Genomic DNA, 25,558 nt, shown 5'->3' with positions numbered 1-25,558 from the left:
TTGCAAGCACGGACTCCAGCTAGCCTGAGACAATATCTGCCGCTGTCTCTCATGTCTTGTTACGCTGCCGTTTCTACAGGGATATATGCTCGGTATTTATCACTCCTGTTATACAAAAGTCTCCAAATGGGTCTGAACTTCAATCTCTAAAATTACTGGTAGAGGACAAGGATCTAGAGATCACGCTAAGAGTGGCCAAATTCTGTGCCATAAAACTTAGGGAACAAGCTGTACTAACAAAATGATTAAGGTTTTAAAGGACAATTTTAGGTTATATTTTAGTGATCAAGATTTAATATATATTTTTAACTGCCACTATATCTGAATTGTCTCTGTTATATCCAACTGCAATTCAATGTATTCCTGTTGTGTTTTATGATTTTCCTGATATTGTAAGTGAGCTGGAACTGGTCTGTGACCGTAATAATAAAATTCTAAACAATATCTGTCGGGAAGGTCTTGGAGCTCCTATGTTCATTGCAGCAGAAGGGGAGAAGGGGAGGAGAAACACAACCAGAAAGAGGGGCTTCCCTCTCCCTCTCATAACACAAGAACTGGGGTGTCATCTCATGAAACTCAAGGCCAATGAAATTCTGCCCTGGGATCCCCTGGAAGGCAGAGAGCAGAAATACAGAGGGCAGAAATACTACAGACAGAAAGGGGAGAGCCGTGGTCCTTCTGCCCTTCTGGTGGGCAGAAACTCAGATATTTAAGCAAGGTGCTTAAACCTAGGTTACAGTCGCCACAACGTCTATTCACCTTGGGGGTCGCTTCCAACACTACAGCTCTATGATTCTATGATCTCAACTACATTGCTTGACTGTAGCTTACTCCATTCATTTGTCTCAGTATGCAAGGAAGAGAAACACACACCAGGAAAATGGAAATGGTATTAACCAAGGTTTTGAAAACTGCGGCTGCCAACCTGGAGCCCAGAAATCTCCGCGTTGTCGCAATTGGACTCGCGCCAGTAGCAAAACGCACCTGGCACCTCGGGGTGGGGTTACCATGGGAAAGAATAGGGTAGACTAAGTGGAACCACTCAGGTCTGGTACAACTGCTGCAGCTAGCCATTGGACTTTTTATTTATTGAAAGCCTTCACCCAGCAGCTTACAATATTTATCTGGCATAAATGCAATTTGAAAATTAAGGCTTGTATGAGCCCTTCTATCTGAGCCCTATCACAGAGATCTTTCAGAGAAGTGCTAGCAGCTATCTGCACCCCTCCCCTCCCCGCCCCCATGCTACAGATGCCCAACTGGCCTCCCCCAGCAGTTGGGTACTACGTGTTGCTGCTGCTCCCATGCAGGCACCTTTACTTTTGACTTTCAGGTGCCTCGTGAAGATCTTTTTATGCCAACAGACCCGTGCATCTGTTTTTTTGAGCAGCCAGTCATTTTAATGATCATATATATAGAACTGTATGAAAGGTAAAGGACCCCTGACAGTTAAGTCCAGTCGTGAACGACTCTGGGGTTGCGGGGCTCATCTCGCTTTACTGGCAGAGGGAGCCCGCATTTGTCTGCAGACCGTTTTTCTGGGTCATGTGGCCAGCATGACTAAGCCGCTTCTGGCGAAACCAGAGCAGCGCACGGAAACACCGTTTACCTTCCCGCTGGAGCGGTACCTAGTTATCTACTTGCACTTTGATGTGCTTTTGAACTGCTAGGTTAGCAGGAGCAGGGACCGAGCAATGGAGCTCACCCCGTCGCAGGGATTCGAACCGCCGACCTTCTAACTGGCAAGCCCTAGGCTCAGTGGTTTAGACCACGGCGCCACCCGCATCCCATAAAATTGTATACTGTCCTGCTATATGGTGCAGATTGAAGGTATATAAAATACTTTCAAGCAAGCAAACAAACATCTGATTTGGCGAATGAAACAATAAAGCCAGCAGCTACCTAAAACAGTAGTCCAAGGAAATTAAAAGAGCCTTCCCGAGCAGGAAGATGGTCAGAGCAGGGAGGGCTCAGGAAACTTCCCTACGGAGCTGCCTGTACAGTGGTACCTCAGGTTAAGTACTTAATTCGTTCTAGAGGTCTGTTCTTAACCTGAAACTGTTCTTAACCTGAAGCACCACTTTAGCTAATGGTGCCTCCTGCTGCCACCGTGCGATTTCTGTTCTCATCCTGAAGCAAAGTTCTTAACCCAGGGTACTATTTCTGGGTTAGCGGAGTCTGTAACCTGAAGCATATGTAACCTGAGGTACCACTGTACAATGGCAGCAGCTGCTCTGGGGAAAGAAAGCCCTTCTCTTGCTCTGGTGCAAGGAGCCACATCATAGGGTTCTGAAGGCTCGACAGGTGTGCTTTCAGAGTATGTCGCCTTGAGGAGCCTGATACACCTTGACTCAAGGCTGGGCCACCTCAACTGGGCTACAACAGGTGCCCTTTAGAGCTGGCAGAGAGAGAAGCCAACCACCAGCAGGAAGGAGGAGTTTGGCACCCTTGGACCTCACCCATCCCACTGGGAGAAGGGCCTCACTTGCCTATGCACCTTTTCACTCCTGCACAGGTGTCCAGGTCAGCTGCTAACCAATGAAGGACAAAAGAGGCGTTGTGGGGGGGGCAAGGGGGGGGGGAGAAAGAGAGGCTGCAGGGATACCAGGGAAGCACCAGAAACTGCCAAGGAGAAGCTCTGCCACTTTCCCTCCAGGACACAGTGAAATCCAAGTCTCAGGAGAGCACCCCTATTTTAGCTTGTATGTAGCTCAGCTGAGCAGTGGGGGGAACGCACAGGATCCTGTGCCAACCTAAGCATCACCAGGACTAGAGCAGGCTTTCGTGGGCAACCCCCAACACTCATCTCTCCCAGCCCCCCCCCCAACTTCTACAAGAGATCAAAGCAAATTCTGTCCTGGGAGAACAGCCCCCAATCAATCCCCACCCCTGCCGCTGCTTCGGCTGTGCAGAGTGCCAAGTGGGATGGAGAGGCGAGCAGCGTGCAACATGCACACAGGCTTACGGTACTCACAGTGAAGTCCGGAGTGACTCTCATCTCACAGGCACATCCCTCCAGGCCTTTCACAGGCAAGGAACACAAACACCTCCAGCCTCCGACAACAAAGCCGAGAACCGAAAAAGACGCTCCCCGCTTAACCCCGGCACGTGACCAGGCTAATGGCAGGGTGCGGGCCCAGCAGCAACAGCCTCTCCCCCCCCCCACCTCCTCTGTGAATCACACAAGCTGTGCAAACAAGCAGTTGTGAGTCAGTGCCCAGCCACTGGCGAGACAACAGGCAGTCTGCAGGGTGTAGCTGGGGGCTGGCACAGCAGCCCAAGGTGGCACGCTCCACCAGTCTGAGCCAGGCAGACACACAGCCAGCCCTGAGACCCAGGCCCGGCTGGGCAAAAAGGCTGCAGAGTTACTCCGGCTAGGAGCTGCGTGGTGCAGCTGGGCTCAGAGGCTGGGCAGGCACACAAAGCACCCCACCCTGGTGTTAGCTCTGCCAGGGAGGGTCCCGCCCAGAGTCAACAGTTAAGGACATAAGAAGAGCCTTGCTGGATCCAGCCAATGGAGTATCCGGTTTTCACAGTGGCCAACCAGATGCCTGGGAATCCGCAAGCAGAATTCGAACACAAGAGCGCTCGCCCCTCCTGCCGTTTCCAGCGACTGGCATTCAGAAGCACTGCTTCTTCCAACTGTGGTGGCAGAGCACAGCCATCATGGCTAGCAGCCATTCATAACCACGAATTTGTCTAATCCTCTTTTAAAGACTATCATTGCCTCCTGGGGGAGGGAGTTCCATAGTTTAACTGCACTCTGCATGAAAAAATGCTTTCTCTCATTGGAGTGCATTGGGGCCCCTTCTGTGCCATTCCCGGGGAGCACTGGGGCCCGTGATGGGCAACATCCGAATGTTTGGTTAGGAGGTGCTTATCACCAGATAGGAACCGCAAGAGTTAACTGCAGGCAGGCGGAGCATAAAACAAAGCGACAAATGCCAAACGGAGCATGCTCAGTCTGGGCCGCATGGGAAAATCCCAGAGAATGCACCGTTTCAGGCCTGGGGGTTACAAGCCGACTCCCCCCATTCGCAGCCCCACCTCACCCCTCATCCAAGAGCCAGGTGTGCCTTGGGGGAAAAGCTTGTTGTTCATCTGCAGGGGATCACAACCCACACATTCCTGCCTCACTTCCCCAGGCAGACACTCTTGCAAAGGGGTCTGACTCCCCCGTGTTTTGTACAGAAACTGTTCCACGCAGCTATTTCTGCCACCACCTTGCTACCTGCCTGACACACAGGCTGATTTTGCCCACCCCCTGGTAACACATCTTGGTAACTGCAGCTCAAGGCTTGGGCATGTGCGAAGCTGGAAATTCCAGAAATATCATTGACTTCCACCTCCACCCCCCTCAAACAATTAGCACCCCTAGTTGTTGGCTGCAAGGAAATGCATGTATTTCGCTTAAGATCCCTAACGCTCCTGGCAGCGCAGCCCCCCAACCTTCCCTTCTCTCTGGGGAACGGTTATTCCTTCGGCCTGCCCAGAATTCCCTCATTCATTCCACATCTAACATGTTAGAAACTCAGATATACAAGCTAATCGCCAAATGGCACCTTAAACCAAGGTCACAGCTGCCACATCGGTGGTGGATTTTTGAAAAAAATATTAATATTATTCATTTCATTTCTCTAACGCTTTATATTTTAAAGAAAAAAATCTCAAAGCGGTTTACAACACACTAAAACATCAAATACAGTGGTACCTCGCAAGACGAATGCCTCGCAAGACAAAAAACTCGCTAGACGAAAGGTTTTTTCGTTTTCGATTTGCCTCGCAAGACGAATTCCCCTATGGGCTTGCTTCGCAAGACGAAAACGTCTCGCGACTTTGTTAAACCGTTAAAACCATGCTTCGCAAGACGAAAAATTCGCTAGACGACAAAACTTGCGGAACGAATTAATTTCGTCTTGCGAGGCACCACTGTACAACAAATTCAAGCTTCAAGAAAAATGCTTCGGTTCATTCTTTAAGGTTCATTTTGCCTTCCCCCTATTTATTTACCTACTTAATTCTGTTGCCTCTCAACCAGAAGCACTGTAGGAAGCCAGTGTGGTCTAATAGTTAGAGTGTCGGACTAGGACCTGGGAGATCAGGGTTCAAGTCCCCGCTCAGTCACGAAGCTCACGGGGTGATCCTGGAGTCAGCCACAGCCTCTTAACCTACCTCACCGGGTTGTTGTAGGAATTAACTGAGGGGGTGTGTGTGTGAACCATACTTAGAGAAATAAAGTGAAACAGAAATGCAGTGTACAAGCTTTTCTGCCTAGCTGCTCAAGAAAGCTGGAGTGGTCAGACAGATGGTGATGTCAGTCTGACCTCTCCAGGTGTCTGGAGATCTCCACCTGGTTGCAAAAGGTCCTGCGCAAGTCGCAAAACACGCCTGGTGCCTGGCTAATTTTTAACACTGCAGCCCAACCACCTCCGAGGCACCGGCAGACCCCCCCCCCGTCATTACAGAGGTCCTTGTGCCCGCCACCTGAGCAGGTGCCCCACTCACCAGCCGCTCCATCTCCTGTTCCCGGAGCCGCTCCTGGCGCTGCCAGCGATGGTATTCCCTCAGCTCCCCCTCGTCGCCGCTGAGCTCCGAGATGCTGTGCTTGCGCTCCCGCAGGGGCCCCGGCGTCAGCTCCAGCCCCCCAGACAACTTCCGGTGCAGGCGGGGGCTCTGGCGCGGTGAGGCTGAGGTCAGGGAGCCCAGGCTGTAGGCAGGGCTCAGGCCGGTTGTGTAGCTGGGCTTGCGTTGGCCAGGCTCCCGGGCGAGCAGGGTGGGCGAGGGGCTGCGTCCCCGCAGGCAGGAGAAAGAGGCAGACATAAGGTCCTCAATGGGCTCCCTCCGCCAGCCACAGGGGGCCTCGCCGGCCTTGGCCTGCACTGGGGGGCCGCCGTGAGGGGCTGGCGACACTGCCCGGCGGGACAAGGCGGGGCTGAGAGGAGGCAGTTCCCGCATGCTCTCCAGAGGCCGTCGGCTGAGTCGGGGGCTCTCGGGGGGCTGCAGGGCCCGGCTCGACTGGCTGAGAGGCACAAACCCGGCAGGCTCAGCCGGCGGGAAGCCTTTGCCCAGCCCTTGGCGGGAGGTGCCAGCAGGTGTGTCCCGCACTTCCCGGAAAGGGCTGGGAGGCCTCTCCTGCAGAGCCGCGGCCTTGGTCCGTGGGGTGGAGGGCGACTGGAATTTGGGGGCCAGGCGTGGGCTGGTGGGTGGCTGTACCCGAGGGCTGCCCGGCAGGCTCTCGCTAAGGCCAGTGGGCAACGCAGGTGGAGGGGAGCTGCGTGGGCCCGGGCGGGGGTTCTCCCCCGAGGGCCGGGCCCTGCGGCTGGGTGTGGGGCTCCGGGGACTCTCCTGTGTGGCCCTCCGAGCCGTCCGTGGGCTCCCCAGCCCCCGGGCCGGGTTCGGGCCTCCGGCGCTGCTTGGCAGGTCCAGGCTGGCCCCGCCGTGAGGAGTCAGCATGGTGTGGTTGAAACTAGAGGAGCGAACGGGCACCACCGGAGGCAGGGAAGGGCCCTGGTCCTGGGTGCCAGGCGAGTGGCTGGCGCAGCTGCTGCTGCTTGCGGGAGAGGAGAGGGGAGAGAAGGGCGGGGAGGTGTTTTCATAACTGGATCCCACAGACATGGCGCCAGGGCTCTGGGGAGGCGACAGCAGGTAGCGTCCGCCCCTGCCATTCACGACGGAGGAGTCTGGCGACGGAGCGTTGCCGCGGCTGCTGGGGAGCTGCCTGGGAGTGCTGCCTTCCTCCTCCAGCACCAGGGAGTCCATGATGTCCTGCAAGTCCCGCTCGATGGAGCTGACCAGGGCGCTGTGACTGTGCCGGGAAGCCTTCGCCGTATCTTGGTTGCCGTTCAGAAGGCTCTGGGCCTCTGTGGAGAGAAAAGACAAGCTGGGCTGGGGGAGCTCTTCACCCTCCACTGCTCCTGCTCCCACCCCACTGCTCCAGCAACTACTGTAGCTCCGTAACCCCACACATGTTGCCTATGAGCCATGCTCAACTTCTGCGGGTGGGAAACTTTCCCCCGAAATCGAGGCTTATCAAATTCTCTGGACTCAAGTCACCAAGTTCTGCATTAGCAGCTGAGACATCACAACCAGCATTAATTAAATTTGTATATATTTGCATATTAAATTTCTATACCCATAGGTCTTAGGGTGGTTGCAACATAAGCTCATGATATAAAAGCACAAAATACATAATAAAAACAAAAACAACCCAATATCGCCACCCTCCTCAACACATTTTAAAAGGACATTGGATGTCAATCGGCCAAGGCAGTGTTTTTGCCATGTGCCTAAAGGTGTTTAATGAAGACACCAGGTGAACTTCCTGGGGCAAAACATTCCACAAACAGGGGGCTTCTGCAGAAAAGGCCCGTTCTCATGTTCTCCTCCAGATCTCTCATGGAGGAGGCATCACATTTCACATTTTGCAAGGAGCTGCAGGAATTCCAAGCCACAGCACAACAGCAGAGGTTCCCCCACCCCAGAAATAATATCCCTGGGCAGGGAGCTGGGGGTACTCAACCCCCAACAACCCCATGGTTACGAAGGCCAAGGGAACATCAGGGGCAAAGGGTCATGTGGCTATTCCAAGTGACTGCAAGGATAGGGGGCTGTGCTGTACCTAAACCTCGCCCTTGAAATTCTCCTACCTGCTGTGAGCCCATGCTGGGGTGCAGGGCTTCGCCCCACGCTGGGAATCATGCTTTTCATCCACTTCGCCTCAGCCGGGTGGTTGAACCGAAGGAAGGTCGACTGGCCCAGGCAGATCATACACCCTGGAAGAAAATGAGAGGACTGATGGGGAGGGGGAAGATTCACAGTGATCTCACAGACTGAGCAGGAAATCAACCCTATTAAAACATACTTTGGGGTCACACAGCAATCTCCCCTCTCCCTGCGCTTTGAACCCACGTCCCACAGGGGTTGCAAAAAGGAGTACCCTGCCTTGGGGCCTCTTCCAAATGGCTGGGGTTCAGATATGACTGACCCTGCAAAGGGCCCAGTACCTAGACAGCCCATTGTCACTTTCCCAGGACAGCGTTGCAAGGGAGAGTCCAGTTGGGTCCCTTTTAATGGAGTTGGTGCAACGCATACAATATGATCTTGGAAAAATGTCAAAAAGTGATCAAGGGGGTGCCAGATGTTACATGGCAACAAGCTGTGGGCAGAAAAGGAACAGCAAAGGACACAAAACGCAAAAATAGCTACTGGGAAGAGTTAAACCAGGAGTTGGGGGTGAGATACTGTCAGGACTCCCAGCTCCCACCAGCCCTTAGCCAGCATAGCCAATGCCCAGGGATTATGGCAGCTCCAGTCTAGCAACATTTGGTGGTCCACAACTGTGACCAACCCCGAGTTAAAGGAATAGGACAAGACTAGCCTGGCCTGCAGGAGGCCAAATGAGGCCACCCTAAGAGCCGCAACCGGCTGACGGGATTCAGATGCTGGGAAGCAGGCTGAGGTTAAATAATAGCAGCAACAGTTTCCACTGTGAATGCTGTGGGGGCCCAGCCTTGCACTCACACTCCAGCCCAGCTGTCCAAGTCTGTGAGCAGCTCTGTGAATGACAGGGCAATGACAAGCTGCCTTGTGCACACAAAAGGTGTGTGGGGGGGGTTCGTGCGCAGAGGCGGAGCAGCAGGATTCTATGCCTGCAGGGGCAGGATTCCAGCTCCCTGGCTGGCCGACAAGCCAGCTCCTGCCTGGAGCGCTGCTGTGGAATGTGCAGCAGCGTTTGCGGAGAGCAAGGTGTGGAAAAGAAGAGGCCCGCCACACCCCCTCCTGCGCACTCCTCCTGACACCACCAGTGCACTTGCAGAGGCGCCGACTTTGCCCACCCAGCACCTGCCACAGAGGCCACCCTGCTTCTAAGGAGGGATTGGGACCGGTCCATACAGAGAGCCAGGAAGGGCATTTCTTTATCTTACTTATGCAAAGGCTGGGTGGCTCAGCTGACATCCCACCCCATGGCAGACCCCTGGTTTTCACCAGGAATTCACAGCCCCTTGATCATGCAGCAAAGCAGGCGGTAGAAGCAGCTTCTTTTGGGAAATGGGACAGGAAAAAAACTGGCACCAGCAGCTGCTCCTTTTGCAGTGGCGGCTGCCGGCTTCCTGGCCACAAGGAGAAAAACCCACAACTTGCGCTCCCCAAATGCCAGAGTCAAATCCCTCTGGACTCACCAGAGCCTGGCCAGGGCAGGTCCACATCACCCAGAGAAGATACACAAACACACACACACATTCCTGGATTTCAGAAACTGCCATGTTGGCAAGCACGTTCCTGGCCATTTTAAAAACAAACCAAGGAAATTGAAGGTTACTAAAAACAGAGCCTTTGGGTGCTCCATAGTAACCCTGACCAACCCTTCCCCTGGCAGGACTGGATGCAAAGACAGCTGAGCACCTTCCAGGCAGGTTGCACTTCCTCTGGGGTGCAGCTGCTGCTTTCTGTTAATCAGGTGCAGCCACATGGCTCCCAAGATCAAATGTGCAAACATCACAATCATCCCACCTCCTTCTTGATGGGATTGCATGTTTAGCTAATCCCAGGAGTCTGAACCACACAACCCTAATATCTGCTCCTTGCCACATGGGGAGCGGGAGACAGTGTTCAGAAGCATCACTGCCTCCTACTGGAGATGCAGAGCATAGCCACGATGGCTACTAGCCATATTTAGGGCTATCCTCCATGAATTTGCCTAAGACTCTTTTAAAGCCCCTTAGGTTGTCGACAATCCCTGCCATGAGTTTGAGTGTTGAGAGAGGAATAAAAACTTTTCTCTCTCCACCTCCTCCATGAATTAGTTTATATACTTCTATCGTGTCACTTCTTATCTAAACTAAAAAGTTACAATTACCCACACACAAGTAAAGAAGGAAAAGCATGTAAAAGTTGGAGGAACAGAGCATTTTTCTCCAAGGACGGCCACCGTAAAGGTCAGTATGTTGAAATGTTCTCCAACTGGTTCCTGAATGCAGCCATCGCTAATGTCTGATTTGTGTGTCTTTTTATTATTTTGTCTATAGAGTGCATGAGGGCTTTGCTGGCTGGTAATGGAATATAGGGTGGCGCTGTGGGTAAAACCTCAGTGCCTAGGACTTGCCGATCGCATGGTCGGCGGTTCGAATCCCCGCGGCGGGGTGTGCTCCCGTTGCTCAGTCCCAGCGCCTGCCAACCTAGCAGTTCGAAAGCACCCTCAGGTGCAAGTAGATAAATAGGGACCGCTTACTAGCGGGAAGGTAAACGGCGTTTCCGTGTGCGGCTCTGGCTCGCCAGAGCAGCGATGTCACGCTGGCCACATGACCCAGAAGTGTCTCCGAACAGCGCTGGCTCCCGGCCTCTAGAGTGAGATGAGCGCACAACCCTAGAGTCTGCCATGACTGGCCCGTACGGGCAGGGGTACCTTTACCTTAATGGAATATAGGGCATTTTGGAGGAGCTGGCGAATAAACTCAACGTTATGGATCACGTTACTAGGCAGAGTTCTGGAGAAGTGAAAATTGCTGCTCAATCCCTGCATGTTTCTCCCCCAGGGACAAAACTGGTGCTTGTGCACAGCCTCAAAAAGGACAACTTGACCAGCCTCACTGAATTTCTCTCCCAACCCCCACAGCTCCAGAGGGGAGCTGCCAGGCTTATCTTACAGCGCAGCAATGAATCTTGCAGCTCTGTGCGTGCGACACAATATGTCTCCTCTCAAGGAAAGGCCTGTGGAAGCATTGGTAGCGCTGCCCCCTCCCCACTCCTCCTTCAGGCAGGATGAACGGAGGACTTGTGGGCAAGCTACTTTCCCAGGGGGTCAGATTAAGCATCTCTTCCACTGGGCCACCCAAATGACTTAGGTTATACGGGCAACACAGACATGTACAAATTCAGAGTTCCCATCCCACCTTTCCCTGAGTCCCCAAACACTTCATACCAGTCAGGAGGCAGGAAAGATCACTCTGGGGAGAGGGAGGGAGAGAGGAGAGGAAACCATTCTGTCCTCTGTCCTGCCTGAACCCTGGGAAGAAGCAGAAGTATGTAAAAGCAGGAGCCAGCGAAAGAACAGGTGGCTGTCCTGCAGAGGAGGGGGGCAGTCTGTGCCTCTCTGCCATCCCTATACAAGGCTCAGCATGTGGAACACAGCCAAGGAGGGGGAGGAAAGGGGCAGTCGGGAACGTCCCCAGGGCTTTGTGCCCCACCAAGCTCTGGTGCATTGGAGCACCAGAACTGCCACATGTCAAATCCCCCCCCCCTCAAACAATCTGCTCTCTAAATCTCTCTGCTCCCCTCCCTCCTCGGCAGCATCGCTGGGCCTTTGTGCTGGGATCTCAGAGATAAATCACCCACAGCTGAGCTGCTCCCCATCTGGACTTCTGATCCCGATGGCTGCTTGGGAAAGGCACATATGGACCCTTCTCATTATAATGTCTATAGCAGTTCAACTATGCAGCAATAAATCATGGCCTCCACCTTGCTCACAACAACCGTGTAAGGTGGACCACTGACGTTCCTTTTTAAGGATAAGCTGTGGCTGAAAACAGTGGCTTGCATGACCTGTTGTTCATCTTCTGGTCCTGACAGGCTCACCGTCTAACTTTCAAGTCTGACCAATGTTACAGTGGTACCTCTGGTTACATACGCCTCAGGTTACACACTCCGCTAACCCAGAAATAGTAACTCGGGTTAAGAACTTTGCTTCAGGATAAGAACAGAAATTGTGCTCTGGCGGCGCGGCAGCAGCAGGAGGCCCCATTAGCTAAAGTGGTGCTTCAGGTTAAGAAGAAGAAGAGTTTGGATTTGATATCCCGCCTTTCACTCCCTTTAAGGAGTCTCAAAGCAGCTAGCATTCTCCTTTCCCTTCCTCCCCCACAACAAACACTCTGTGAGGTGAGTGGGGCTGAGAGACTTCAGAGAAGTGTGACTGGCCCAAGGTCACCCAGCAGCTGCATGTGGAGGAGTGGAGACGCGAACCCGGTTCCCCAGATTACGAGACTACTGCTCTTAACCACTACACCACACTGGAACAGTTTCAGGTTAAGAACGGACCTCTGGAACAAATTAAGTACTTAACATGAGGTACCACTGTATAGGGCTGAGTGGATCCCCAGCACAGGACCACATAGCTCTGAAGAGCCTTCAGTCAGGATAGCACAGAAAAAGCAACCAAGTTACCAGGAAAACTGGTGTTTGGCGCAAGTCAGCCAGCAGCTGCAAACATCCAAACCAGGGAATCGATCCCAGCCATCCAGGGTGCAGGTGGGCTGCAAGCATCATTCCCGCCCACCCCCACACCCCGTGGCAGCCCCCTGCCCTTTTGGCTGACCTTCCGGACCTTGCTCCCTCAATTCTCAAAGACCCCTCAACAGAAGCCACACTCTGAGCGCAACCTGCTCCTCTTAGCCAGCGCGCCGCCCACTGGCCGGTGGCATAACTACCCAAGCATGGGGGGGCATAAGAGAGGGAGGCGGTTGGACTCGTCCAGGGAAGGCCTGAGGGCCACGCGGCCCAGGCAAACCCCCTGGTCGCTTCCAAGACCATGTGATGCCTCTCCCCCCCCCCCGTCGGGTGCCACGTCTCCTGTGGGCAGCGGAGGCGGCAAAGAGCGCAAGGGCCGCCAGGCCTGGAGCAGGATCAAAAGCCGTCCCTGGGGGAAAGGGCAGAGGGGAGGCGCGCAAGGCGAGCCGAGCCGACTCGGAACCGGATTGCGGGCCCCAGCCTGCCTCGCTTCCCTGGGCCCGCCCAGCTTCCCTGCGCCGGCAGCGACAGCGCGTTACGCCGGGGGAGGGGACCGGCATCTGCGCCCGGCCAGGTCCAGCCGCCGGCGCCACTTTGGGGACTCCTAAAAATAGCGCCTGCGGCTGGAGCGCCTGTTGCAAGCCCGCCGAGGCCGGGGCGGCCGCCGCCTTCTCTCCCTCGGAAGGCACCGCGGCAAGGAGGACGCGCCCCCGCCCCCGGCGCACTCACCTGCCCCCGTCGTGCCGCAGCCGCCGCCGCCTCCTCAGTGCGGCGCGCCCGATCCCGGTCTGGCCGCGCCTTTCGCGGTGCCAAGCCCGGCCCCAGCTGGCGGGGTCTATTCAGGGGGCGGCTCCTCCCCTGCTTCCGTCGCGCAGCCCGGCAGGGGAGACCGGGGAGGGGGCGCCGCTGAGGCGGACCTCGGGGGGGTCTCGGCAGGAAGAGGGGGCGCAGCGACGGGACCCCTGGAGTTGGGGGGGTGGATTGCCGCGAAGGCCCTTGCTCTGCAGGGCCGGGGTCGCTACCGGCGCTCCCCCCGGAGCAGCGCCTGGACGGCAGAAGGGCTGCGCCCTCGTCTGGCCACGAGGCGGCTGGCCGGGCTTTACTTCGCGCAGGTCGGTAGGGACCGAGACTGCCCGTCGAGGCTGTGGCCGAATCGAGGCTGGGACTCGGGGGCCGCCCCCACTCGGAGGACTCGCTAGTAGCAGCAGCCCTTTCGCTCGACTCAGCTCCGGCTGGGGGTGGGGGGGGGTGGCAGCCATGATACTGGCCTTCCTTGCAGGCTTGTTGGGAAAGGGGGCCGAGATAAAACCGGAGCCATGACCAGTTCAGAGCTGCGGAAAGGCGCCGCTCTCACCCGCTTTTATTCTGCCAATAAATTCTGGGCTGGTGGGTCCTTAAACAGTTTCAACGTCCCTTTGAAAGAAGCGGGCTCTAGGCGAAAAAACAGCGCCAGACACACCCACCCACAAAAAAACCCACTTTTTTTGTTTCCCCATTTAGGCTCTACACAATTTTGGACTCTCTTTTGCAGGCGGCTGCCAAATACAAGAGCATCGCAGCATTATTTTGAATGCCCTCTTTTCTTGTGGGGAGGGGGAGAAATCACTCCCTGCAGTGTGGACCTTGCCCACCCGCATCTGTACCGCTGAATGACACCATGCAGGAGCCAGGCTGCTTAAATTGTAGTATTTTCACTGTGACTTCCTCCAGATTCAGCTGATCAAGGAGTGTGATTTAATGAATTCTCCCTCCCCAAAAAATCAGTTTAGTTGCCTGAAGGGAGATAGCAGTGTGCCTGAACAGCTAGCTCAGAAGCTCCCCGAGAGACAGTGTGGGTGCAGCAGACACCAGACACCTATGGGAGAGGCTTGCTCTTATCGTGCACCTTAAGCTCCCTTGCAGGGCCATTGTGAAGTGAAAATGAGAGTGAGATGCAATGAGCCCTGAAAGAGGGGCAGGGGAAAAGGTTGACAGACACAGAAAGCAAAGCAGCCACCTCTTCCCTTCACTGGAAAGATCAAGCCCTCACAAGGTGATCACTCTAGGGCACGAAAGGAGTGGGGCAGCAGGCTCCCCCATGGAGGCTCACCTGGTGCCTGCCTTAATGCCAGACCTCTTTTCACTTGCCCTGGCTTTTATACTGCTTGGTCCGTTGAAAACTCAGCTGGCTGCTTGGTGTGCTTTTAAAGTTTTTTCAGCGGGTGGCGCTGTGGGTTAAACCACAGAGCCTAGGACTTGCCAATCAGAAGGTTGGCGGTTCAAATCCCCATGACGGAGTGCGCTCCTGTTGCTCAGTCCCTGCTCCTACCAACCTAGCAGTTCAAAAGCATGTCAAAGTGCAAGCGTTTCCGTGCGCTGCTCTGGTTCGCCAGAAGCAGCTTAGTCATGCTGGCCACATGACCTGGAAGCTGAACACCGGCCAATAAAGCGAGATGAGCGCCTCAACCCCAGAGTTGGTCACGACTGGACCTAATGGTCAGGGGTCCCTTTACCTTTTTAAGCCCCTCTGGAAACCTGCTGAAGATGGTGCCTGATGTCGGTGGTGGCATAAATAAAAAAGAAACAGTGCTTGGGAGAAAGAGAAGGTACCTCAAAAGAAGAACTGGAGAAGCCCAGTGCCTTGGATAGCCTGGACAAGCCGGCAAAAACTGAAGCCAAATCACCCCTGAAAAGCAAGAGTCCGCAGGCTAGTAGTAGCACAAGCCACCAGTTGTCTCTCCAGGAGGAAATTCTTGGCACAAGGTCTCCCCGCTGCTGCATGGACTGGGCCCAGCCTTTCCTCAAAATGGAGTAACGACCTCATTGGCGGAGGCTGCTGTCGGTTAGAAAGCATCTCCCACCCACCCCCAGGTTGGACAAAGGGACAGGAGAGATCCAAAGGCCAGGTTGTACCCCAGCTATGGCTAAAAAGGGCCAGAGTGAAACTCCCAGGGGGCCCCTGCCTGGATCCCATTTTTGGTCAGGGTGCACCTCAGCCTCCTGAGCTGCGATTTGGGATGAGCTTTCAAGGGACATGGCAATGATGTGCTTTGAACTAGGGCAGCCTTGGTGGGATTTACTAGCATGGAAAATATAGGGCAACTGCAGGGTCCTTTGAAGGGTGATGGGCTGCTCCGGCTTCTCGCTGCTGCTGCCGCTGCCGTCCCTCCCACATGTGAGATCACAGTTTAGCAGCACAATGGGGGGGGGGAGGAGAGGGGGGAGGCATCTATAAGAGCACATCTGTGTCTGCAGTCTGCTCGCTCTCTCCAGCCAGGCACAACAGGCTTCGGCCCACGCCTTGCGAAAGCATTTGTGTGTGTGTGTGTGGCTGGGATTGACTCAGTCATGGAGAGAAGTAGCTCAGCTATTTTCCTCTCTCTGCCCAGGGGAGTCCTCGGGGCTATTAATTTTTAAAATATTTTAAATGGGATTCTTTTTCCAGGGTCTGGGCGGGCAGGGGGTGGGAAAGAGAGTGATTCAGGCAGGAAACATGGAGTCTCTTGGAAAATCTGACACTGTGATCTTTGTATGAAAGGGCTGGCTGCTGCTGCACCCGGTGGTGTGTGGAGGAGCTCCCTAGAAAATGTGCGTGTTTAGGGCGGCGGAGGCGGGGGGAGTCCTTAAGGAGGTCACTAGTTCCAGATCCCCATTCTTTGCTCTGCAGAATGCAACAATTCGCTTAACGGTTTTTTCAGTGCACAACAAAGCAGACACCGACCCCATCCCAAAGAGAAAATGACAACAGGGAGGAGGAAATAAGGGACTGAATATTGGGGAAAGGGAATGGCAGTGCTATATCTAGGGGCTGGAACCAGCACGTGCTTAATGCCCAGATGTGGGTGCAAAATGGGAGCCTGTGTGTTAGCACCTTTCTGATGTAGGCATGTGGTTTTGCAGCCCCCTTTCAGGCAGGTGAGACCTCCTGGGGAGGCACCAAAGCTCTCCACTGTGGTCCAAGGCCAATGCAAAGAGTGTGTTTGTTCGGTGTAATTATTATTAAATAACAAAGCCCCCAAGAGCAGGAAACTCTGTGTGCAATGCTATAATGCATCCTGAACATCAGTTCAAAAACCAAATTGGGGCCATTGCATTACTAGGCACAAAGAGTGCATACTGTTTTGTGGTATTTTGGTGGGCCTAAACATTATTTTTTAATTTTCTTATGGACCAATACGACTATGCTTTACTTTTTATGTGACCTGAACATGTCACTCGATGCGTCAAATAAATACTTTAAATCTCAAATTAGTCAGCCACGTTAACTTGCAACATCAGGTTAGATCACCATCATCAATAGCTGAAGAAAGCTGTTGCACTCCTGTCCTGCTTTTAGGCTTCCCACAAACATTTACTTGGTCACTGGGAGGAAGAAGGTGCTTAACTGGCTGTTCTAACCCAACAGGGCTGTTCTTAAAGAGGGAAATGAATCTCCAAGGGCCACAGCTGAACACCTGATTTGCATGCAGAATGTCCCTGGTTCAATCCCCAATGACATTTCCACACAGGACTGGGAGAGACTCCATCTGAATTCCTAGAGAGCCTCTTCCTGCCAGGCAGTGTTAAAAAAGCCTGAATTAGATTGACTTAAATGGGCAGACTTCTCCACAGAACTGCTGTGGGTGACTAGTACTGGTGACAGACATGCTGTCAATTTCCTGACAAGTGTTCTGGGAGATGGAGAATGAAGTCAGGGAGGAAGTGGTGTACTAATGGGCAAATTGAACGAATTTCACTCAAGTAAGACTGGGCTCATGTATGCTCCGCTCACAACAAAAAGGTCTGTAGATACAGTACCCTAAATGATTGCCCTAGAACAGCTGGTCAAGGAACCAACCAGAAAGGAGATGACCGTGGACATAATCCTTAGTGGTACCAAAGAGGACTTGGAGAAAGATGTAAGTGGGCAGTTTCCAAGAAAGTACAGTCACATTTGACTTCAAAAGAGGAAACTTCTGAAGAATGAGGCGATGGGTTAAAAAGGAAGTTTGCAAAGGAAAGTCAAAAGTCTCATTAACCTTTGTCAGTAAGCACATGAAGAAGGGTGTTTTGGCAGAGAGTACATCCTTAGACTTTCAAAAAGCATTTGATCAAAGTCGCTCACCAAATATTCCCAGGTAAGCATAGCAGTTATGGAATAAGATCCTCTTATGGATCAGAAACTGGTTAAGAAACAGGAAGAAAAAGAATAAAATTGCAGTTTTCCTGATAGAGGGGAGCAAGAAATGGGGTGCCCCAAAAATCTGTATTGGGACCTGTGTTTTTGAACTTGTTTATCAATCACCCGGATTTAGGAGTGAGCAGTCAGATAGCCAGTTTGTTGATAACACCAAATCGTTAAGTATTTTTTATCTATCATTTTCCATCATGTATGGCTTCAAATAAGTTTCCATATGGCAAGTCATATAGTAAAACAAAATAGGCTGGCAAGAACAAAAAGGGATTGCAAGGAGCTCCATGAGGATCTTTCCAAATTGGATGACTGGGCGTTGAAATAGCAAATCCACTTCCGTGTAGGCAAGTCTAAAGGGATGCATTATGGGGCAAAAAGTCCTCAGTTTACTTACACACTAATGGGATCTGAACTGCTAGTGACTGCCCGGAAAAGCAGTCTTGCAGTCACAGTAGACAGTGCAATGAAAATGTCAACCCAGTGTGTGGCACCTGTGAGAAAGGTGCACAACTGGTGCCTCTCTCTGAACCTGGTATCTGAGCCGGACTTTCTGCTGGCTCTTGCACTGTACCCACCCAGCCAGGAATTCTGTGCAAGTTCACAACAGATAACACAGGTGAAAGCATCACTAAAGATCAAGCACCAGGGAATTCTGAAATTCCCCTAATCCATCTTCCCATTCCCTGTCCTCCAGCTGCATAGCTGCTGTAGGTTGTAGATTGCAGACAGCCCAGTCCTACTGCAAAATTGCCTCCAAACTAGCTGCCTCCCTCCTGCCATACTGGTCAGTATCTGCACCATTGACTGGGACGTGTCATGCCCTTCTACTCTGGGTGTAATTGCCCAAGTGTACTCCATCCTACTTTGCCAGGTGGGACCAGCACCTGGACATCAGGGACCACACACCTAGATGATATCCCAGGCCTCCAGGATGCAGCCTCAGTCCTTCCCTTCCTTTGGGAGTAGAAAGAGTAACATCATAGCAGCATCTCAAGCATCTGCAAAGCAGTCAAGGGAAGGAAACACTGGCGAGTGGACACATTCAGCAAACCACTTTCCACCCACCAGTGATGTTTGGGAGTGGATCCCAAGGGGACCAGTTTGTTGAGTGAAGGCAAGGGCCTGGTCTGGAAGACCCCAGCTGGGAGAAAAGCTCTGGTCCTCTCCAGAGTCAGTTAGGAGTCCACTATCAAGGTAGCTGCAGACCCACGCAGGCTTTCCCAGTCTGCCTGGAGCCACCAAGTGAGTGTTGCAGAACTGCCAGTTTCACGGCCTCCCAGCAAATGCTAGCTTGGCATCTGCCAAGGAACAGCCCCCTCCTCCCCTGCTGTGTCCCTGGCAGCCCCAGGGACAAGGACAGGCAGACGAGCAACAGCTTCTCTCTCCCCCCCCTTCTCTATGTGTGCAGAGAAAGAGTGTAGCAAAGCGCTATCCAGCAGCCGGCCCAAACTTGGGAGGCTAAAGACATTCTTTCCCTCTCCGAGCTTGGACTTGTCACTGTTCCTATTTTGTTGAATTTCCCTTTGTTTGTGCCAGCAAGAGCCTGCCTGCCCGCCTGCCAAGGACAAAAAGCCACAGAGAAGAGAGATTTGCTGCAGTGCCAGCATCTTGGTGCGGCCCCATCAGTGAACCTTCCTCAGCAACAGCAGCCCACACTTTTTGGGGGTCCCAATGGTTGCTCCAGACCCCCCAGGAAGGGGGCTCCCCAAGTCCCCCTTGGGGCACTGCCTGGCCTGGAGCCCACCAGCCACCCACTTTCCTCATGCGTCCCTCTGCACAGACAGTCTCGGCCATTGTTTGTGCCGCCCACGTGCCAGCGCTGCAGCTGTCAGGAAGGACCTTTGATATCTGACAGCAGTCTAATCCTTGCTAAGGAGGGGCCTCGCCTGAGAGCAGCCCCTCCCCACAGCTTCCTCAGGCCAGGCCAAAGGCAGAACTCAGCAAACCATCAGGCAAAGCGGAGCCAAAATTCATTTGCAGATGATGAAAAACCACACCGGCAGCAGATTCACCGCTGTCCTCCCTGGTTGTAGGCCCCAAGAGACTCAGCCTTGCCTCAGAAACAGCTACCAGGACAGCCAAACTGAAAGAGTGCCTGACCAGCAGTCACCTATGGCATAGCTGTCAACTTTTCCCATTTTTTAAGGGAAATTCCCTTATTCCGAATAGGATTCCTCGCAGTAAAAGGGAAAAGTTGACAGCTATGACTATGCTGGAGTCAGGCCTGGCTGTCCACAGGCGAGGGACCTACCTAGGCCGCAGCAGGCGTTGCATGGCCAAGCTAAACTCTAGTAAGGTAAAAGCAAAGTGAGCTCCGCAGCCCCCACCAGAAATCAGGATACTACCCCCACCCTTCTTCTCCCTTCCTCCAAGGCTGATCCTCAAAAGAATGTGGGCACATGTTTTATCTTCTGTAAACCACTTGAGAGTTATTGTTTTGTTTTTACATGTTTACATTAAGAAAACAAATAAAATGTTTGCAATCCTGGATCCTCTGATAACCCTTTGGACCTGCAGGACATCCTATGGGTCTGCAGGTCCCTGCCCCACAACTCCAGGCACCCCCTGCATCCAAGGAGCTGCTGCCTCTGCTCATCAGCCGCCATGACCCCTACCTGGGAGAGGGGGAGAACAAAACCACATCCCATTGCAGCCCTCCCAAGGGAGTTTCAGGAGTCCCACCCACTGGCTTCATTTTGGGACAAGGCGAAAACATTTGTTGCTTTCCCAGGCCTTTGGAAATGTAATCAGCTTCCTTGCCAACAAAGCTACTCTGTATATGTGGTTGACAGAGGTTGTTAGAGTCATTTTTTTTCCCATTTTTTTTTTGTCGGGCTACAGTGTTAAGTAGCTGTTTGCTCCCACCAGTAGAAAGGGAACAAGGAAAACCACCAACCCATCAGCCTCCTTACCTTGAGAAAGGCGTGTGGGGCGTGTGACTGCCAAGCCATCTATGGCACACGGGTTGCCACAGGGGTGCAGAGTGAGAGTCCCGTGCGTGTTCTCGATGAAGCAGTGCTTGGGTGCCACGCCGGCCCCCTGCAGCACAATGTCCCCAGCGGCTGAGCCCAGCATGGTTTTGCCTGCAAGGAAACACAGGCAGATGCTCAGCAGGGCAGGATGTGGGGCAGCCACTGCCCCCCAAGCGGCTCTTCTGCCTGGCTAGCTCCCAGCAGGAGAAGCAGGTGCCCCATCTCACCTAGGGAGCTTGACAGCCAGGGGCCTGAGAGTAGCCAAGGCTGCCCAAAAGAGATTCCTAAACTGGATGTGCCAGCGCATCGAGGTTGGAGAGATTCTGCTGGGCCACCTTTCCTGCCTGATGCCCTGATATTGTCCTCCGCATAGGAAGGGGCTTCCCAACCAGCTCTGCAGGTACTTACCTTCTTCCAGAGGCAGGAGAGTGATGGCAGTGCTGAGGCGTCCGCTGCCCAGGCTCACCAGATGTGGCTTTTCAGTCTGCACTTTCAGGCCTTTGCCTGTCTCGGTCAGGTCTAGAAGACTGTTCTGCAGGGTGGAAAATAGCTTTAACTGGCTGCAGCTCCTCTGGAGCCTCCATCTTCACCCACCACCGCGAGATGTGGGTCTAAGGGAATGGGGTGGATAGCCAAGGCATGAGGCTGGCTGAGATTCGGGAGAAGGTGGGAGAGGAAGGAAGAGAACTGCCCCAGTTGCAGGCAGTATCCAGGGTCTGTAGCTCGCTCTAATAGGATCACAGAGCAAGCCAATTAACCCTAAGGGATTTAGGGCCAATCCTCCTAATTGGACAATAACCGGAGCTGAGGAGCAGGGAGCAGCCTTCTCTGTTGAAGCCCAGAAGGCTGATGAGCCAAGGAGAGGAGGAGGCCATTGGTACTGCAGTGGAGAAGCATCTCCTGGTCATTTGGGGCTGATGCACACAAAGGTCGCAGCCCCTGTGCCTGCTTCAGGGTGGTACCCCTTGTTAGGAGAGACCGTAATAAAACCAATAATAGCACAGCACTTAGTTACAACACAGAACTAGGGAAGGTCTTCAACCGTTGCCAAAAGATAACAAAGCTGAATCCAGGCCGACTCCATAAATAAGGGGCCAGCACCGAAAAGGCCCTGTATTGCCCTCCCTAGGCTCTCTCACTGGCCTGAGGGTGAGAACCCCGCTTTGTTTGCAAGTATTTACATTCACAATATTCCAAGTTGCTGTTTTTTTCATTCACATCATCAGCTCACCTGTAGACGTGCCTGCACTCGACCAGCTGGGCTGGCCACATTGCGGTTACAGGTCTCCATGGCAACAGTCCCCCTAAAGGAAAAGGGAAGGTCAAAAATCCTAGCCCAGAAGATGACCCAAAGTTCCACCTAGGAGATCAATTCCCCCCCACAACACATCCTGAGTGACCATCTTGTTTTGACTTCTGCATCAAAGCCACTTTGAATAGTGCAGAAGCAGGTGATTAAAATAAAATCTAGGTTTCTCACACCCATATGTTGAATCTGGGATTAACCAAGAATAATCCCTTGCCCCCCCCCATCTACCCCACCTTCACCACCCAACTGTGTCTGCACACATCCCCCCCAATTCCCTCATCTCTCACCCCATCTGAAATCCAGATTGTAAACAGACCTATTGGCCCCTCTGGCATGATTACTTGAAAGACATGGAAGAGTGTATATGAAAAGCAGCAATATCACACTGACAACATGTTTAATGCCCTCACAGCTCCAGCGATTCTACTACATTGTCCCTTTTCTGGTTTTCTCTCTCTCTCTATCAGCTGCACCTCAGATCTCTGCACCCCCAGCCCCCTTCTTGGGATGCCACCATGACAACCACAGTACGCCACCTACAGGCCGCGTCCCAACACTGCCCTACCTTGGAGGAGCCACCTGGGCCACCTGAGAGGCAAAGCAGTCATGCACCACTGGCACAGGTCAGGAGCCCCCAACCCACAGCCCCCTCTGCGGCAGGGCAGAAGCATATGCCTGCCTCTTCCCTGAACTCTCCCTCCCTCCCTTTCCCACCTCCCTGAAACGAACACAGGTCCTCCCAAGGGGATGCAAGACTTCTTCATCAGCAGAAAAGGCAGCCAGAAGTCTTGGCTTTTTGCCTTTCTTTCTCCTCAAGTCTGAGGGAGGGGACACCTCCTCAGGAACTGCCTTGGTGAGGGTGGGGGGGTGGTCTCCCTGTTCCCTTGCCTTCCCCTCTCTCCTCCAGAGCTGCTCCAGCAGGTCACAAGCCCTGACAAGCAGCCTCTGTTCTGGAGAAGGGAGGGAGGCTGGACACCCCACCTTGCCAGCAGCGACAAGGCGGCTTTCTTCTCCGTGAAGAGGTCAGAGAATGAGGCGCTTGTGTGGCTGGGAGTGGCCGGGCAGCAAATGCCAAAGGGTCGGAGCTCCAGAAAAAGTGGGCCCGGGACGGCTGCGAGCCTCCTCTTGGGCCTGGGGACCGAGCGAGTTGCGGGGGCTCCTAGCTGGACCACACACACAAAGCACACAGAGAGAAAACAGAGAGGAAGAAAGAAGGTCCTCTGAGGGAAGGGGAAGGAAGGGAGAAAGGGCAAACCTGCCTGTGAGACCCAGCTGTGATGTGGCCCCTTCCAGGAGAAGCTGACAGACCTCCTTGTGGGCCACTCCCTTCCCAGGCAAGGCTGCTTTTGGCCTGTCCTCTCCCCCCCCCCCCGAGGAAAGAGCCTGGGAAAGTTGGGGGCGGCAGCCCTGGTCTTGAGCTGGGCCAAGGCCTGGCCGCCCACAACGGCTGGATTGCCAAAAAGGATGACACAAGAGCAGGGTGACCAGCTCCACACACCCCCCCACACACACATTGAGTTGGACCAGAGTGAGAACTGTTCTGCCCATCCGCACCCCTCCAGTCCTCATGCAGGAGAGTCAGCCACAAGGAGAAGGAGGGAGAGCCAGTGGTGGGGCACAGATGGCATTGGCAAGGCTTGTCCAAGCTAAAGAGGGCTTGTCAAAGAGCCACACAGCAGCAGAGCCTTCCCCATAGCGCCAAGAGGAATGTGTGCATCCTCCACAGTCCAGGCCTATAGGCAAAGAGGGTCCCCAAAGGCCTCCAGGCCCCCCTCAAGCAAGGGAGACTCACCTCAAAAGTCATCCAAGACAACCATCCTGACTCCTGGAGGGCCACCCGAAAGCTTTGCCGTTCCCACAGCTGGCAAGAGGCTCTGGAGGCCAGTTCCCTTTGCAATCCTGAGTCACCAGGAGGAAACAGCCTTTCCTGTCCCATCCACAGGCGAAGAGGGGAGGCCCAGCCCAGGCCACAGGTTGCCAAGGCAACAGCGGACAATAACAGGGGCAACAGCCACTTCCCCTTGGAAAACAAACCAAGAGCTAGATCTATCCACCAGGCACACTGGCTCAGGAGTCCCCCTCCCCAGTTCCCCAAGGGGCAGAGGTCTCCTTTCAGCTCCTGTGTCCCCAAATAAGTTAGGCAGCAACCTGGCAGCTGCAGCCCCAAAAGCAACCATGGAAGCCCACCAATGCTCACTGCCACATGGGATGCTCACAGCCATGTGCTTCTCCAACATTAACATCAGCAGAAGGATATTTCAGATCCTGGCTACCCAACTCAAGCTGGGGAGAGAAACCAATAAACTGGGTGAATTCAAAATTGCCACCAGATAAGCATCCAAGTACCAAGAGAGAGGTGTCCCTGGATGGCTCTCTGTGGCTGCCAGAAAATGTCACGCACACACGATGCCTTCCTCATTCCCAGGACTGGCAAATCCTGATTAAATGAAGGGGGGAATTGCCCTCCACTCATTAAACCCTTTCATGGGGCAGATCCAAGAGCAACAGGCTCCCTGGTTCATTTGTGAAGAAAGTCTCAGAACATTCTGGGCACCGCCCTGAGCACAAAACAGAACTGGCCCCAAGGAGGTTAGCCACAACTAGGCAAGGCAACCAGACAATTTGTCCTTTGCCTCCAAAGGGATCAGCCATCTCAGTGGTGGACCGGATGCCTTCCGCTCTGTTGCTGTAGAGAGAGAACTGAACTTAAAGATGCACTAAAAGCATTTGCTGTCCCAAGGTCTCCCAAGATCCAAAGAGAAACTCCCTGAGGATAGAGATACTATCCTTAGTGGGTTGCAAGGGCTAAGAATTACTTTTAAAAGAGGACTCCATATTCTTATTCTTTTTGTGTGTGTTTTTTTGTAGACGCCGTTTTGTTATATTATGAAAAACTTTAATAAAAATCTCATTACAAAGAGGAACTCTCTAAGAGTCCTGTAAGTAAGAGACAGCATCCCTCCACTCATTCTCCACTAATGCCTCCTGTCACTATGACAGGCAGGAGTTCCACAGGTTCAGCCAGAACATCATAGCAAAGCCATTCTCCTGTACTGGGAGAGCATTCCCAGGGATTCTCTGCTAGGGGTGTGGGGAGGTTATGGCTGATCAGTCCTGCTGCTGCCCACTCTGGGTGCCTTGGCTTTTGGGGTGGCTTCACCCCAGTGCCTTTGGAAGACCCTCCACCTTGTCCTAAATGAGTCCAGGTGCTATCCCTCGCCTTGCTCCCCACCTGGGCCTCCCACAAACCAGCAGCGCAGGCAAACAGAAAGAGGCTGTCACCGTTAAAGTCTCCAGCCGCCTCCCTTGTCAGCTCAACAAAGGAAACGTGCACTTTTTAAAAAGCCAGAAAAGCATTACATTGTTTCAGGTGGGGAGAGCGACGCACACAGCTTAATCCTGTCCACAAGCCACATTCGATGACCCAGATCTTTTGTCCCTAAGTCTCCACTGGAACTGTTGGAGGAGATCTGTACTCATAACGTCCCTTTAGGGCGCTCGGGACTCTGGCGCAGAGGGCAAGTGCTCAGGGCTCTGAATCAACCCCCTCAGGTGGGAACAGGATACAGGAACCCTCTTTTCTGCTCCCCAGCAGCGCGGGGAGGGGGCTGCATGCGGCTGCCAGTCTCCCCTCCTGCCAAGACGCCGCAGGTCCCCCTTCTCTCCCGTCCCGAAGACTCGCTTGCTGCGAGGATTAGGGAACAGAAATGTCAAAAATGTGTGGAATGCGCCACGTCCGTCCAGGCAGGGAGGCGGGCAGGCGAGCTCCCCCCCCCCGCCCCCTTCAGGTGCCATCCAGGAAGAAGCTCCCTTGGAGATAGACAAGAGAGGAGTCGAGCCACTCGCCTATAAGGGAGGGGGCACCGCTGGCTACATGGACATCTCGCCCCCACCCAACACTCGTAT

At 53.6% G+C, this 25,558-nt stretch overlaps 1 protein-coding gene across 28 annotated transcripts in view; it reads right to left on the bottom strand.

Moving 5' to 3' along the window:
• Positions 1-25,558, bottom strand: part of PHLDB1 (pleckstrin homology like domain family B member 1) — a 44,249-nt gene that overhangs the window by 17,919 nt on the left and 772 nt on the right. For 16 of the 28 annotated variants that reach the window (XM_083480882.1, XM_083480903.1, XM_083480906.1 and 13 more), the window contains exons 2-6: positions 21,575-21,647; positions 20,752-20,875; positions 20,284-20,454; positions 7,647-7,772; positions 5,506-6,860 (exon numbers count right to left, since the gene is read on the bottom strand). In XM_083480882.1, the coding sequence (XP_083337008.1) occupies positions 5,506-6,860; positions 7,647-7,772; positions 20,284-20,454; positions 20,752-20,875; positions 21,575-21,634 (1,836 nt within the window). In that variant the 5' untranslated portion in view covers positions 21,635-21,647. Of the gene's footprint in view, positions 1-5,505; positions 6,861-7,646; positions 7,773-9,179; positions 9,363-12,948; positions 13,290-20,283; positions 20,455-20,751; positions 20,876-21,574; positions 21,648-23,444; positions 23,564-25,558 lie in introns of those variants that run through there. The other 12 variants (XM_083480884.1, XM_083480892.1, XM_083480902.1 and 9 more) reach the window with 5 other exon arrangements.

Source organism: Podarcis liolepis, assembly GCF_965112155.1.
Source record: "Podarcis liolepis genome assembly, chromosome: 16".
NCBI lineage: Eukaryota > Metazoa > Chordata > Lepidosauria > Squamata > Lacertidae > Podarcis > Podarcis liolepis.
The sequence above is the reverse complement of the archived record's forward strand: the minus strand, read 5'-3'. Positions and strand labels throughout refer to the sequence as shown.